The sequence below is a fragment of the Lytechinus variegatus genome, chromosome 10 (genome assembly GCF_018143015.1).
Source record: "Lytechinus variegatus isolate NC3 chromosome 10, Lvar_3.0, whole genome shotgun sequence".
NCBI classification, from domain to species: domain Eukaryota; kingdom Metazoa; phylum Echinodermata; class Echinoidea; order Temnopleuroida; family Toxopneustidae; genus Lytechinus; species Lytechinus variegatus.
In genome coordinates, this window is record NC_054749.1 from 21,996,388 (window position 1) to 22,013,836 (window position 17,449).

At 35.2% G+C, this 17,449-nt stretch overlaps 1 protein-coding gene across 1 annotated transcript; it reads right to left on the reverse strand.

Moving 5' to 3' along the window:
• Positions 1-804: 804 nt before the first annotated feature.
• LOC121422215 lies at positions 805-5,220 on the reverse strand. Its single transcript, XM_041617123.1, has 3 exons — positions 4,954-5,220; positions 3,113-3,436; positions 805-1,267 (listed from the first exon to the last, which is right to left on the reverse strand). The coding sequence occupies exons 1-3, from the start codon at positions 5,002-5,004 to the stop codon at positions 956-958; spliced, it is 687 nt and encodes a 228-aa protein (XP_041473057.1). The 5' UTR covers positions 5,005-5,220; the 3' UTR covers positions 805-955.
• Positions 5,221-17,449: the final 12,229 nt, after the last annotated feature.

Consider the following 17,449-nt stretch of genomic DNA (forward strand, 5'->3'; position numbering starts at 1 on the left):
AGAGTAATTTCCCTTGTTTTTACTCAAAACAGTCACAAAACAATATGCAAATTAGTGTTGTCACTCACATCACATTCGTTTCTAATTTTTTGTGGCATTTTGTTTTTTAATTCTTTGCAGATTTGATAGGAAACTCTTCATCCGATCACAATAGGTTACATTTACGGAACTGTAACTCTAAATGTTATTTGGAGGAATTAAAATCCCTCTGAAAATTTTTCAGAAAATAATTTAAAAATTAAATATCTAATCTACATGTCATGTAAATATATCAAACAACAAAATACAAAAGAACTTAGTGCGTGTGACATAATCAGTTAGTGTAATTTGCACATCGACACAGATGAGCATATCATTGTTTTATAAATTAGGTAAAATTTCTCAATGTTAAAATAGTAATTATATAAATTTGAATCAAAGTTTTTATGAAATTTCCTGCAATATCTTATTTTTCTTCAAATTCAAATGAATTTTTGATTGTGTGGACTTCTCCTTTACTCTTAATGTAGGGAATGCATAGCAATATTTATCCAGAAACAAAGAATATGCAAATCTGTAATTGGGGCACATGTTCACTTTTCTTTCATCCAGGCCACTTCCTCACACCCACCAGGCTTACAGTCTTATAACAAAAATGATGAACCATCACACAACAGCACACAACATTCACAGTGCTTCACAATAAATATTTCACTTCTGTTCATACATGTACATGCAATAAATATTGTGGAAAACAAATAAAAGGCGTACCCATATTCAAATACCGTTTAAAAGGACAAATATATTATACCTTTCGAGAAAAATCAAAATGAGGTGAATACCAAATTTGTGTATATATTTTCAGGTGTATAAGGACTTTTGTGACCTTTGTGACCTTGATACCCCAAAAACTAATCAATTCATCGTCGCTCCTATATACTTGGACCTACTTAGAAGTTGATCTGTCAAACGATATTTAGTTATCACAAAAACGAAAACAGGAAGGATGGATAGATGTATGTATGGATAACCCCAAAAAACATGCCTCCATGCAGCAACCACCTAGGGTGGGAAGAGGCATAATGACTGGAAAAATCTTTGACCTAGGTGGGGGGGGGGGGTTGCTGGGGACGTATCCCCTCAAACTCTGAATTTTGTACAGGACCCTATAGGACTTTGCGAAAAAATCAAGAAATCGCATCAACATCAACAAGATGACATTACCTGAATCAACACTGAAAAGTCCTGGATCGGGCAGGCTGCTGCTATCACTGCCTTCACTTTCCTTCTGTATAACAGTAAAAATCATAAGAGTGAAATTAAAACAAAAAACAGCAATGTATATTGACGTACAAAGCAACTGTATCCCCAGACCCCCATGAAATAATATCTTTTGTGTGAAAAAGAGTTGTCAAAGTTTTATAAACCTGCAATTAATGTTTGGTACAGTACAAGCAAAAGGATAAAAAGAAAATCAAGATTATCAAAATTAAAAGGTTTGCAAGCTAGTCATAATGACCTGACCTTTGCTTTTCAGAAATGTACTTTGGGTGTGAACTTAATGTCTTATTGCAAGTGCATTTTTTTTTTCTTTTTAGGGAAAAGTTATTGACCTTTTTCCAAACTATTTGGCATGCACTTTAAGCAGATTCATGTATGGTGTGGATGTATCTTATTGCTGGGAAAGAATATTGAGTTAAGTGCTTTTCAGGAAAATTCACTGAGATTCGACCTTGATCTTTATTGAAAAAAAAGAGGCATTGATCAGGTCTTACAGTGATACCTCCATACAAATTTTGAACTAAATCATGAAATGTGTGTATAGCACACACAAGTGATTGGGCAGGCTGGCAGTGATGTTAATGGGAGACAAATGCAGCTTAAATTACTTTTCATTAAATTATGGACAATTTGATGGCTCATTTATGAAGTGGAACTGAAATAATTTATATTTCTATTATCCAAAAAATCTGTGTGTTCAGTAACTTTGCATTATGGAAAATATTTACAGAATTCTTCTTTGGAAGCTAGGACCATTCTGACTTTTGCAAGCCAACTGAAATTTGCTAAGAAATGTTTCTGACATATTTAGAACATCACTGCAATGCCTTGTCAGAGGTTAGGTAGTGTCACTTTCTGACAATACACAGGACTCTCATTGTTGAGATGCAAAAGTGAATTTTGCAGCATCAAACTTTCTGGATATCTGTCAGTTTTTTCTTTAATGTTAAACAATTATCTGGTAAAATGTTACCTGAAAATGTCAAAAAGGTACTTTCATGTACAATTTAACTATTAACCCTGTGTCCACTGTATACCAGCCCAAAGGACATTCTCTTTGTGGTACGTGGTCCTAATACAAATGTGATTTTGAATGTCATCTATTAACCCTTACTGTACTGGGCTATTTTGAGTAAAGTGTACTTTTACTTCCCCCCCCCCCCCCCCCCCCGCAACCATGCGATTGCAACAAAAATCGGCATGGATGTTGTGACATACTGTACTGAATAAATAAGACTTTTTGCTCCAACTAAATAAAGCTCCAAATACGCTAAGCTTTGGACTAGATAGTCTTTGTAGTGTTCTCAGCAAATGTGCATTTACTTTTCTAAAATTAGGATATTATAATTAATTCCTTTGTATTCTTTCTTATTACCTTATGTATTCTTTAGTTTTTCAACATTTTCCATTTTTATTGTTTTTTTTTAATGAAATTAAGGATAAATGAAGAGATTCTAATAAGTAAAAGCAAAAATGATTAAAGACTGTAGCTTAAACAATATTTGCATTTAAACTTGTCCATGACATCACAATTTTAATCAATTTTTGGGTTTGATGTGCATGCACAAAATTATGCGTAACTTCGTTATCAAGTGCCTGCAGTGGACGTCACAAATTTGGTCTCAAAAGATACGTCAGATTTGAAAAAAAAGTTGTGAAACATTGCGGCGACAGCTTTTCGCAATGCAGACATATCACGCGAAACGTCAAAGGGGGCCTCCCACCGCCCCACCCCCAAGTACAGTACGGGTTAAGTTTGCATAAAGTTACGAGGCAGTCCACTTTTAATGTAGTGCAATTTACAGAAAAATGACAATTCAGCACTATAAAATCTAAAGTAAAGGAATCTTACCTGTTTGGAATGAAGGTATATCCTGATCTTCGGGTTTTCTTTATATAGTTCATCCAGAACAAAGTTTTCCTCCAACGATAGGCCTTGGTTATTACCAAGGAAAAAATTTCTTGTCTGTGTGCTGATTCCATTCGCAGATTTCCCATGGGGAAAAAATTTGTCTATGCACAGGTCGAGAAGATTGCGGTAACTGATCCCTCTCTTCACAGTGATGGAAATGGTCCCTCCTCCTGACTGGCTTCGTACCTGTTTGTAGCACTTCTCTTTACCGAATTCCTTCCACCCAACTCCTATTGTGAGTTTCTCACGCACTCTGGTACATTTCTGAAGAAAAAAAGAAGAAATGTGCGTATAAATGTGTGAAATTATACATATACAATACGTGTACTGTATCAAAGCAATAGCTTTGATCCAGCTGAGGCATGGCAGCCTGTCATTGTTCAAAACTCACCTTCACCTGACAAAGGAAATTATAATTGGTATAGTGTCGAAAATCGGTCTATCTGACGGTCAATCGGATTGGGTTCGCCCCAGCCATTAACCCGTCTCTGTGGTCTAGTGGTTAAGGCACCTGCGTTCAAAGCTGGGGGCCCGGGTTGGATTCCCGGCAGAGACATTTTTTCGGCATCGCCAATTTTTCCAAAGGGTAGATAGCTCTGGGGAACCTTGATTTACGCTATGCCTACCATTGTTCTCTTCATCCATTTCTTTACAATATATATATATATATATATATATGCGAAATAGGGAAACTGTGATTCCTGTTTATACTGCAGTCAGTCAACTACTATAAAATAATTGTTCACAAAAAAAACAATTCATATAATGATACAATACTACATTCATTAACATTTGTCCTTGATCATGTGACCTAAAACTTGTCAGTGATACTTGCATTACCCCTATATATTGTATATACTATATCTACAAACTTTGAAAGTTATGACAGCCATCTAATAATTACCTCTAAAATGGCAAAAGTTCAAAGACCTTTAAATAACCTTTGACTTTGGTCATGTGACCTGAAACTCGATCACGTGAGATGTTCAGTGATACTTGACTCTTATGTCCAAGTTTTATGAACTAGACCAATATACTTAGAGTTATGACGGTAATTCAACAAATACCCCCAACATGGCAAATGTCCATTGACCTGTGACCTTGGTCATATGACCTGATCACTTGCCCAATGTGTTCACTTACATAGATATGATGGTAATTCAACAAGTACCCCCAACATGGCCAAAGTTCACTGACCTTACATGACCTTTGACCTTGATCATGTGACCTGAAATGCGCGCAGGATCTTTAGTGATACTTGATTACTCTTATGTCCAAGTTTTATGAACTAGACCAATATACTTTCAAAGTTATATGATGGTAATTCAACAAATACCAAAAAATTGGCCAAAGTTCATTGACCCTAAATGACCTTAGACCTTGGTCATGTGACGTGAAACTCATGCAGGATATTCAGTGATACTTGATTAACCTTTGTCCAAATTATATAACCTAGGTTCATATATTTTCTAAGTTATGACACTTCAAAAACTTAACCTTAGGTTAAGATTTTGATGCACTTTATAAACAGATTATTAAAAAAAAAAATTATCATTATTATTAATCATCATACAACCTACCATAGGGCAAATCCATACAATGAGGTTTATTCCCTCACAACAGGGCAGGAGAGTGTTAAGGGAAATAAAAAAAATAGGCTGAGAACAAAAGATTCGCCTTAACGTTGCATTTAGGGTTATTATTATTATCATTATCATTATTTTCATCATTATCGTTATCATCATCATTATCATTGTTATCATCATTGTTAATGAGATTACCTGTGGTCGTCCTTTCTGCTGCAAAGTTCTGATAGCGTCCATGAGCTTCATTTTTTTCTACTGCGGCTCTGCATATATAAGATAACAAATGTGAAACAAATGTGCAGTCTTTGAAAATAAATCTGCTATTACATGTACACCTCACCAATCATACCACGTCATTTTCTTGATACAATGTTCATAACTAATCATTATCTATGGAGTCTGAATGTCAGTGACCTATCTATGGAAGCTTAAAAGTGCCACCGAGATGTTGAGATAATTATCTCGGGAAGTCGACTTCTTGATAGCAAAGATAAGATGACGAGATCCCAGATCTCATCATGTTGACATCTTGTAGAAGAGATGATGAGATGACGAGATCCCAGATCTCATCATGTCAACATCTTTTGGAAGAGATGATGAGATGACAAGATCCCGGATCTCATCATGTTGACATCTTTTAGAAGAGATGTTGAGATGACAAGATCCCGGATCTCATGTCAACATCTTTTGGAAGAGATGATGAGATGACAAGATCCCGGATCTCATCATGTTGACATCTTTTAGAAGAGATGTTGAGATGACAAGATCCCGGATCTCATCATGTCAACATCTTTAAGAAGAGATGATGAAATGACAAGATTCCGGATCTCGTCATGTCGACATCTTTTAGAAGAAATGGTCAGATGACAAGATCTTCGATCCATGATCATGTCATCTAATCATCTCTTCTACAAGATGTCAACATGATGAGATCCCGGATCTTGTCATCTCATCATCTCTTCTTAAAGATGTTGACATGATGAGATCCAGGATCTTGTCATCTCATCATCTCTTCTAAAAGATGTTGACATGACGAGATCAGGGATCTTGTCATCTCATCATCTCTTCTAGGCCCGTTTTGAAAGTCCATTTTTGATGCACGTGTACACGGCGTGTTTTTCGGTCGTGTACACGTGTACACGTTGTAAACACTGTGAGAGCGAGTTCTGTTTTCATGTCGACACGGACCCGCATCAATATGTCATAAAAAGGGGTCTATATAGCCTAAGTCACGGTTTTAAAGCTTACCTGAGAAGTTTGAAGTATCAATCCACAAAAATTGGTGCAAATTAAAAGTTTACTCGGCTTAGCAGCGCATTAAATTAATAAAGAATGCAAAAGAAAATCAGTGCAGGGCCCTAGCTATCGCCGACGCTCGGTGGATGCGCATTTTGTATACTGTACCGTACATGCATGCACAGATCGCTGCAGAATAAGTGTAACTGAAGTTATCGATTAATTTTCATTATTATGTTGCCAATTTGAAGAGCGTTTGTTTGTAGGCTTGTGTGCGAGCGTATAACACATAAGTTGTAGCGATGATCGCTATCGCAATTGGTGATTCTCAAATTGACTCTGAGTGTGATTGAGCAACGCTTTCGAGCTTTTGAGACCGGAGCAGACCCATTTCGTGCCGATTTCGTGGTACAAAAACGTGAGTCTCCAGAAAGAATGTTGATTAAATTGGCGATTTTGGAAGTGAACTCACTCTGGATTAATTGAAATATGTTGACATATTAGTAATTAAAACGGTTACACTTCGTAATTCCGAAGCTTCGTAATTCCGAAGGTTCTTTATTCCGAAGGTTCGTAATTCCGAAACACGTAAATTGCCTATACCTCGATGTTCGTTAATCCGAAAACGAAAAAGGGTTCGTTAATCCGAACATTTGTGGCGTAATTCCGACGATTCGTTATTCCGAAGGTTCGATAATCCGAAAACGAAATAAGGTTCGTTGTTCCGAAGGTTCGTTAATCCGAAAACGAAATAAGGTTCGTTGTTCCGAAGGTTCGTTAATCCGAAAACGAAAAAAGGTTCGTTATTCCGAAGGTTCGTTGATCCGAAAACGAAATAAGGTTCGTTTTTCCGAAGGTTCGTTAATCCGAAAACGAAATAAGGTTCGTTAATCCGAAAACAAAATAAGGTTCGTTTTTAAGAAGGTTCGTTAATCCGAAAACGAAATAAGGTTCGTTAATCCGAAAACAAAATAAGGTTCGTTAATCCGAAAACAAAATAAGGTTCGTTAATCCGAAAAATGAAAACCGGGAAAGCAAAGGCAGAGGCAAGGGGAGGGGGCGGGGGACACTGTTGCCGTTCAGTTATCATATGAGGATGGGAAGGCAAGGGCGGCCGAACGAATTTTCGTTGGGGGTAAAGCCAAAAAATGAAACTCATACGTCAAAATTGGGACTGTGGTGATATTTTCACCTGAAGATTATCATCTGCTTGAAGTCATTGTGTGTTTGATAGTGATTAAGTAGAGAATAACTTTTTTGAAGTGACTTCTTATTATGGCAAAATGTATATTTAGGCTTTATTTTTCGGGAGAGAGTATAATGAGCGAGCGGCTTGGTAAAACAAATTCAAAGGTGAAGTTGTATAACGTTTTTTGTGGTCAGTTATTCTTAAAATGGCATTATTGCGAGGTGTTGCGAGCGTGAATCACAAGCTAAACTTAAATTAGTTTTTAAAAATCCGAGCAGATTTCTGCTGTCATTAAAAAGATGTGCATCTAAATAAATAATTAACACGAGCGCAAAACGCGAGCTTGAACATACTGACCAGAAAAGGAACCTGTTAAAGAAAGCATTTAGTGACCTCTTTATAGGATGCATATTTCACCAATCGAATGAGAGTGCGAAGCGCAAAATGACATTTTTCAATATTCCAGCCTGAAAACTTAACTTAACTTGTATACTTTAAAAAGAGTATTTTATTTCGAAAAAACATGAAAAACGGCATATTTATTTTTGAAAAAGGAACTTTCCCAGTTTGGAAAATATTAATTCCCTGTTTTTTATTCCATTTTTGATGCCCCCTGCCTCCATCCAACTTTCGTCAAATAGAGGGGGGGATTTTTTTAGCCATATTTTCCTTGATCGGCAGTTTAAAGTTAATTTTTGTTTGTTTCTTTGAAAGGGTAGTCCTAACAGTCAATAATTAGCTTTATCCTTATAAAATAAAGTAAATATGTAATAACATGATAAACCCTTTTTAAATAATGCGAGCGCGAGCTATATATTTTTGTTAATATGATGGGCAATATGTTTGCGATCTTCAAAGCGAGATGCCTATGTAACTAAATTTAGATAATAACTGCTAGCAAGAAGCGCGAACAGAATTTTTAAATATATATGCTCTGACCTGATCTAAAGGGGACATTTTAAGAACTTTTTGCAGTTAGCCATGAAGATGATGCGTGTTTTAGCCAATGGCGGCGGAACGTATTTTTTCACGATTTACGATTTCTCACGATTACAAAAAATGCTCCGAATGCTCACTTCACGTTTTGTTACATGAAATGTCTACTAGTTTCAGCTTGCGATTCGCGCTTTCAACATCTCACAAGGATCATTATTAGTATTATTTTTATTTTTATTACCAGTAGAAGCCGTTATTAAAAATGACATCCCCTCCAATACAAATCCTATTATCTAGAGGTTGCTCGCACGCTTCCAACACGCTTGATCCCCTGCATCTTTAATTAAACCATTTGCTTATAGGCAGCAATTGCTCAGATAAAATCGAAATTGGCCTATGCTTGATCAGGGCGCCATTCTTAATGAAATACATGCTTTGCCCCCAACACACATCATCGATCGTTATTACTATATCATTGCATAATATCGTGTAATCTTGTAATGACAACATCGTTTTTGTTACCAAAATGAATTATTTTCATTTTCGGAAATACGAACCTTATTTAATTTTCGGATTAACGAACCTTATTTCGTTTTCGGATTAACGAACCTTATTTCGTTTTCGGATTAACGAACCTTCGGAATTACGAACCTTATTTCGTTTTCGGATTAACGAACCTTCGGAATTACGAACCTTATTTTGTTTTCGGATTAACGAACCTTCGGAATTACGAACCTTATTTCGTTTTCGGATTAACGAACCTTCGGAATTACGAACCTTATTTCGTTTTCGGATAAACGAACCTTCGGAATTACGAACCTTCGGAATTACGAACCTTCGGAAATACGAACCTTCGGAATAACCGAACCTTCGGAATTACGAAGCTTCGGAATTACGAATGTATGCGAATTAAAACATGTGCAGTGTCTGAGAACTAAGATTTAATGTGAGGCTGTGAGCTTGTTTATGCAGATGCTACCGTGTACACGGTGATGGAATTTAGTACACGTGCACTGACTTGACCGTGCGTGTACACGTGTACACATGTACCCGAAACGGGCCTAATCTCTTCTACAAGATGTCAACATGATGAGATCTGGGATCTTGTCATCTCATCTTCTCTTCTGAAAGATGTCAACATGATGAGATCCAGGATCTCGTCATCTCATCATCTCTTCTATAAGATGTCAACATGATGAGATCCGGGATCTTGTCATCTCATCTCTTCTACAAGATGTTGACATGATGAGATCCGGGATCTTGTCATCTCATCATCTCTTCTAAAAGATGTCAACATGATGAGATCCGGGATCTTGTCATCTCAACATCTCTTCTAAAAGATGTTGACATGATGAGATCCAGGATCTTGTCATCTCAACATCTCTTCTAAAAGATGTTGACATGATGAGATCCGGGATCTTGTCATCTCAACATCTCTTCTAAAAGATGTTGACATGATGAGATCCAGGATCTTGTCATCTCATCATCTCTTCTAAAAGATGTTGACATGATGAGATCCAGGATCTTGTCATCTCATCATCTCTTCTAAAAGATGTCGACATGATGAGATCCAGGATCTCGTCATCTTATCTTTTGCTATCAAGATGTCGACTTCCCGAGATAATTATCTCAACATCTCGGTGGCACTTTTAAGCTTCCATAGAAAAGAGTACCCATTATCAGGGATTTTGGCAGAAAGTGTACCCATTAGGGTTTCGCATCTTGGGTGTGTAAACCTAATGTATTTAAGCGGCAGCATGGGCGAAAATTTGCAAAAATTCCTTCATTATGAATACTCGTACTCTAGAATCACTAAAATCCATGTTCTCACCACGTTATCACCTTGTGGTAAGAAAGTACAACAGCAACTAATGAGTTTATCAAAGAACACAATCGCACAACAATGGAATTAGTTCTTGTACCATGAAGCATTTTGGCAAAAGTTCATTACAAACATTGTAATAGAAAAAGAAATAATTCCTTAATACAGAAGTACACAATTGCAATAGAATGAGGTGCATAAAAAATGAGCAAATTTCTTTGCAATAAATAACACTTGTTACTCTGCTCCATTCTTTTTCATTCTTTTGACATTTTCTGGGATGATTTGTGATCTCAACGAGTTCTTCCATTTTCTCTTTGATTCAGTCACAAAATTCTACTTTTAAGGGTAAATATTTCACTTTAAAAACATTGTAACCAGAAAGAGTTGTGCAGGAAAAAGCCACCTGTGCACGTGGGTCAAAGGTCACTTAGTCATACTATTCTGCCTTCTGATTGGTCAGTTGGACCTAACCCCTTTTGAAAAAAAGTGATTTTCTTTGCCATTTTTGTTCACTCTTTAATGGGAATTTCATCTTTTCTTTGGTATCATCTTATAGAGCTACTAAAATCTATACAATGAGACAAAAAAAATAATTTGAAAAATGGACCTAACCCCTTTTGCAAGTGAGCTCTTCATTTATTCCACATCAAAAATACTAAAGAAGAAACTGATATTCAAATGTCTCTACAAGAAAGAAGTTTGATTTTGAAAATTTAAGGTTTCCTTTGGAATTTCTTTGGAAAAAATCAAAGTCATATGTACACTACGCGCATATTTAGATCTTGCAGGTTCGTAACTGCATGTGATGGAGAATGATGGGACAAAAAAATCAAGGGGAATGACCTCTTCATTTCGCTTGTACTCAGACTTATGTGTTATGGCCATATTGGCTGAAGTGATCAGCAAAACACAAAAATTCCATCAATTTAAGTGATGATTGATGGGGACACTACCCTTTATCGTGTGATTGACTTTTGACTAATCCTAAAGCAAGATTCTTAGTATGTGGAATACATTGATAAATATTCTAGTTGCTGGTTATTTGTTTTAAGAGAATTATTTGTTTTAAGAGAATTATTTGTTAAATAGAATTAAAATGTCACAATCATCAAGAATTCTTTGTTAATCTTCAATTGTGAAGTACAGAATTTATGCCAGTGCCCTGCACCATGTATTTGAATTCTTATTTTCACGTTGTTTCTCACATAAGTAATTGAATTAGAAAGAGCTCACAATCATGTGTTTCTTGAAAATGAAGTGACTCATGTGATGATATGCAGTTATGTGCTTCGTGTTTCATAAAATGGGCATGAAATGAACATAAAACTAGGCCATGATTTTATTTCATGAATATGTACAATGACTTAATTATCATTACTCCTGTATAAGGATATCATGATTCAAAGATTACACAAGGGCCCTATCTTACAAAGAGTTGCGATTGATCCGATCAATCACAACTATGGACGGCCAGCAACATGTATTATGCATGTTTGTTCAAAAATATTTTCGAGCTATTATGTATATTAAATGCATCAATTGTTTTCTAAGAAATTCACTGTGTTCTCTTTGTCTACAAAGGACATTGTGCAAATTTCCTTTAGAAAAATTTATGACACTGATGGTTTTTCATAGTGTTAACAATTGATTGGATCAATCATCAAACTTTTTGTAAGACATGCTTCAGGAGTCACATTGAATGGTGTCACCTGTTTGACTGCATAACTCTTAGCAGATATTTTGTTGTAGACAGACTATTTGAAGTGAAAGTATTTATATGACACTTAGATCCTTGTCATTTGGTTAGTTGTTTGATATTGATCATTCAGCCTAGTTTACAATGGCGTCATCATACACTTTTGTCCATTGCACCTGCGCTGTGTCCACCTGCGCTACACACAAGTTGGCAGTGCACGTGTTGAATGTATGTGACAGACTGAATTCGGACTGCATGCACTTACATTCAAATTTCTAAAAGTCAAATGACAAGGATCTATCTCTAGGTATCATATAAAACAAATGAATGTTCTTTTCATTCGTGCAGTGTTTAGAATGTGTATTCGATGAATTTATGATCCATTCAACTCAGCCACGCCTCATTCAATGAATCATTTATCTTTCACCTCATGAAATATTCTGTCCATTGCACTCAAACATCGTTTATTTGTAAACTGACCAAAACTGTATTTGGTCTCTCATTGAGGTCAAGACTATGTTGGTGTCGATTCCGCAGACTCAGTTCTCAATAGGATTTATTAAGTCAGATTACGCCTCCTAAATATTCATGGCCAAACCATGTAGAGTAATAACCAATACTTTGGTCAGCTTGACTGATAGGGCGTAATTGGTCAAACAATGCGCTATTACAAGTTTGCTTCGTTCTGTTGATGGAGGTTAGAATCCTGTCTTGAAGGATGTTTTCTAGGTTATTTTCTTTATTTAAAAATTGAAGCAAGATTCCGAAAAATACAAGTCCAGATTTTCATTCTGATTCAAAGCCTCCAAAACAGAGTTAGCACTTATGGTTATTCTGCCAAATCAACGCCAATATAGTCTTAACCTCTCATTAACTGTTTTGTAGCTAGTCCTGAAATATACCCATTGGCCTGTATTCTCAAAAGAGGTTTCAATTGTACCATGGTACAAAACATGGACTATGCAGATTCATTTCATTAATGCACTTCATTTTAAGCGCACTTTGCTGAAAGCACTCATTTAATTGGATTTAACTTTAAAATAAGCGTAGTTATGTTTTAAAATATGCATAGTCTGTGGTTTTGTACCATGGTACAATTGAAACCTCTTTGAGAATACGGCCCATTGGGATAACTGGTAATAATATACAGAATGAATTGACTTATATTTTATTTGTATAGAAAAACTTTTTTTATGGGGGGGGAAGTATTTATTTGTTTTTTGGTGTTATACATGAATGTGTGAAGGTATCAGGAACCAGCAAATTATTATCATTCAAGTTAGTCAACATTGCATTATGGGTTAGTAACCGATGACTACTTTAGGTGGGGCTACATTGATAGAAGTCTACTGTTTTTTATGGATTTAGAAGAATGTAATTGGTCCTGCTTTTTTACCTCTTTGCAACAAACATTATCTTGTTTTGTAGTGCCATGTCCTCTCCCTTTACCACATGAAATTAATGGCTGAATGTGTTTGTGATGTACTCAGTATACATAATAATACTGACAAAAAAAAGTGTTTACTTGGATCTTTGGATGTGTTTTGTTAGAACCAAATAATAATTTTATAGTTGCATATTAAATTATTTGTATTTGTAGCATCTTTGTGTTACAGGTGTTCTCTGACACAAGCTTTTGCTTTGAGGGAATTGTGCATTCTTCTGTTAACAATTTTGTATATATACAAATATCTTTTATTACAGATGATTTTGTTTAATTTATATTGAAAAATGATATTTTGTGAAAATGTGAGAAAATATATGATTTGAATAAAAAAAAACATTCACTAAATAATATATTTTGTACCATAGTCACCTTTGTCTTAAGTTGTGTTTATTAACTCAGTATAACGTAGGGGAGCAGGAGTGACACTATAGGGAGACAGGGGGCAACTGTCTTTTCTATAATTTTTCCAAGCGGTGAACAAAAAAGAGAGAAGAGGAAGGAAAGGAAGAGAGAAAGAAGAATAGCACAAAGGGGTGCTGGTCATGCAATTTCATATTCCCTTCAAAGAAAGTTTTCTATTAAGAATTACTCTTAAAAATTCAAAATCGTCTGTGACTCTAATAAAAATTTGACAAAGGATTCAGTTTTGTGAAATTGAAACAAGAATTTTAGTTCGAATATTTTGTAAAGTCATGTGGGAACAGCTTTAGGAAAGGCCCCCCACCCCGACCTGTTAAGATTATCCAGAGAGAAACGTGAAAAGATAGGCAAAGGAAATTTTAGATAGTAAGGGAGAAAATGAAGTGTCAACTGATAACCAAAAAATGATTAAAATCGTGAATGATGGTCAAGGAAAACAGAAAAGAAGAGATATTTGGATAATTGAGCTGAAATAGGGTGTAAATTGGAAGACATGAATAGAAAGTGAGAGAGCAATAAGAAAGAAACAGAGTGGACAGTACAGAGTTTTCTCAATCACTACACAAATGTGTACCAATTCCTTTGAAATGCAAGTCAAGTCACAATGGACAGCTGAGAAGGGTTTTTTTTCTCAAAAAGTTGGTGGTCCGAGACAGCAGACTGTCTGAAGATTTGGATCAGATAACATATTTGAAACATGTTGTTTGTCCCGAGTCCAGGATGAAATTGCCGTTTTGATTCACCGATTTTTGACAAAGGCTGTATTGTCATTGAAGGGCTTTTGGCAATAGATTATCTGTGTTATGGAAAGTGTCTGTGTGGTGATTGCAAAAACTTTCTAATGACAAAGAAATAAGTCCAAAACTTGAGGCGCTCTCTACAGCTCTCACTTGAAGAGAAATGGTCAGTGAAGGTTCAGCAAATGCTGAGGTTACAGCTTTATGTTCTGAAAGTAATTTTGACAGTCCCTATTTAAACTTGGATATGTTGGGTATAAGCTACCAGCGAATGTGTGAGTAGACTTTCAATTTATTTGGTTAAAGGTATACTCTGGCTGAAAAATGTACGATTTGAACATATGAAGAAATCTCGGACAATTAAAATTTCATCAAAATCGGAAAAGGATTAACAAAAGTTATGTCATTTTAAAGACTTGCATTATGGGTGAAACATTTCTATGGATGTCTCCATGAATATGCAATGAGCAAACTGATGATCCCCACTTTTGTTTTGTATTTTATTACATGAAATTGTTTATTCAAATTTCTTTGTTCAAGAACTAAGATTTAGGATTGGCAACTGATTTAATTTAGAAGGGAGACAAACTATTCACACATGTATAAAAATATGAAATAATTATGATTTCAAGTAATAATATAAGGAAAAGGAAAGTGGGGATGTGACATCAGCCCACCAAATGAATATTCATGACGACATGTATATCTCTTCACAAATATTGCTAAACTTTATAAAACACAATAACTTTATTTATTATCAGAATTTTGATGAAATTTTTATTACCTTGCTTGGTGAATTTTACCCTATTTATTTAGATACAATTATTTTCAACCTTCAAGATCAGAAGTCACCAATCTTAAAGGAGATTGAAAATTTTGAAACAAGATAGCTTGTGTGAAAACAGAAAAATCAAAGAAACAGATCAACGAAAGTTTGAGAAAAATCAGACAGATAATGAGAAAGTTAAGAGCATTTGAATATTGCAATCACTAATGCTATAGAGATCCTCACATTTTGGCAATGTGACAAAGATTTAGGATGTCACTTGTGAACAACTCTTCCCATTACTTTAGTATATATTTCACTTAAACTACCTCTTTTATCACATCTATCAGTAGATCATGTGTTCTTTGAATAGGAGGGCATGTAATACAGATTTTCAAAGAATACATCATGGATAAGGAGTTTGTATCACCATAAGAAAAAGCAAAAATATATATTTTGGCGGTATTTTATAATCCATCAAAGGGAAAGTTGTTAACAAGTGACATCACACATACTTGTCGCATTGCCAATGGGAGGATCTCCATGGTATTAGTAATTGCAATATTCAAATGCTTAAAACTTTCTCATTATTTGTCTGATATTTCTCAAAATTTCTTTTTTCTTATTTGATTTTCCTGTTTTGACACAGGCCTACTTCTTCCAAAGGTTTCATTCCCCTTTAAAAAGTAATAATTGGTTCCTTTTTAAACAAATATTTGAATTTTTAATGAAACTTTTATCAGATAGTTGTTTGTATGATATGGAAATGAATTAATGTGCCAATTCAAGATCAAAGGTCATTTGAGATTTACAAAGTTAGGCTTTTATGATCAAACTCAATGGATTCTCGATTGCACACAGTGAAATATTAATGCCTTTGCATTAACTTGACCAAGAAAATGCAGTACATTACAAACATTTCTACCAAACTGAAATAAAATCTGACGTTAGACCTTATTTCCTTAAAATCTAATCAGACCATCCTCGATCAAACATGCATTAAATGACCTAAATTTGAATGTAGATGCCTCACACAGTTTTTCAATTATTACGAGAAAGATATTTTGCAGTATTTAATAAGACCATATTGACCTTTGATCTCATGACCCCCAAATCTACTTGGATCATAATCCCTCAAATATGCAGACAGGAAGCACGGTTGAAGATGATCCCTCAACAGTTCTTAAGCTTCAGTTATAAAAAGATATTCAAATGTATGACCTCTTGATCTAAGTATGAATAGGACACTTGATAAGTTCTTTATTAATTGTGATAATGAGACATTTTCATGTATATGTCCGCTGTTACCTTTGTCCTTAATCCACCAAAACCGAATATGATCACCATTCCCCAATATGCATGAAACAAGTTTGACGTTGATCCCGTAAACAGTTAACACATGAACAAGATAATTCAATACAAATTCTTAGACCATTGACCTTCATTACCCCCAAACTAATCAGATCGTCACTCCTACATGTAAACTTGATCAAGTTGATTCGCCCAACAACTCTTTAGTTGTTAGAATGAAAACCGGAAATATGGACATGCTGAAAACATGCCACCCCATTCAAATCAATATGAAAATTTTTATTTTATGAAAATTTATTTATGCAATTTGTTTTTGAGCATCATTTGTATGTAACAAGGACGGTTCCATGACATTTTTTCCAGCGACAATTGCTCCGATGAAAAATCTGCACGTTAAGCCAAACATAAAATCTAACCTCCAAAACTAAATAAACCCTAATCGTCATTTTTAGAAATAATATTCTGAACCAAAAACTATTACAATCCTGACTCCAAACCTATGCCCTCTTGAGATATTGGGACCGGAGCAAATGTCGCAGGAGCAAATGTTTTGTCACCAACAATTAGGAGTATCATCAATTATGGGTGCAAGTTTCCAGGACACTGGTCAAGGTCAAAGGTCATTTCAGGTCAAATCTTGTATTCTGTCTTTCTCCACTCAATCTCCTTCTTTATCCTTTTTTACTTTTTTCCCTTCACTCTCCTTGAATCCTATTTTTTTTACTACCCCAACTCTTATTCATTGTTTTCTATTCCCATTCCCATCTCTTTCTTTTGCACTGGCTTCCCCACAAAAATGAAAGAACCCAAGCCTACAGATATCAATTTCAACATTCAATTCATTTATTTCTAGCATATAAGAACATAGATATAAAATACTTAAAATATAAAAACAGAATATTCAGAATCACAATTATTAAATGTTTTAATTTTTTTACACTAAATGGTAAAATCAAATTGCTTCTTTCAAATGAGACTAAATACTTCATGCATGGCAGATTTCAAAGAATTACTGTTGCATTTGAGAAATGATCTGTGCAGAAACTTACACATGTGTAAATCTGAATTCACTCCCATTTGAAACAACTCAAACAATACTAAAGAAAAGAAGATGGGCTATCCCTTGTG

Excerpts from the sequence above, each read along its gene's own strand:
- LOC121422215 (XM_041617123.1), bottom strand. The coding sequence starts at position 5,004 with ATGAAGCTCATGGACGCTATCAGAACTTTGCAGCAGAAAGGACGACCA. Across the intron at positions 3,437-4,953 it reads AGCAGAAAGGACGACCACAG|AAATGTACCAGAGTGCGTGA; the intron begins GTAATCTCATTA and ends TTTTTTCTTCAG. Across the intron at positions 1,268-3,112 it reads TATACCTTCATTCCAAACAG|AAGGAAAGTGAAGGCAGTGA; the intron begins GTAAGATTCCTT and ends ACTGTTATACAG.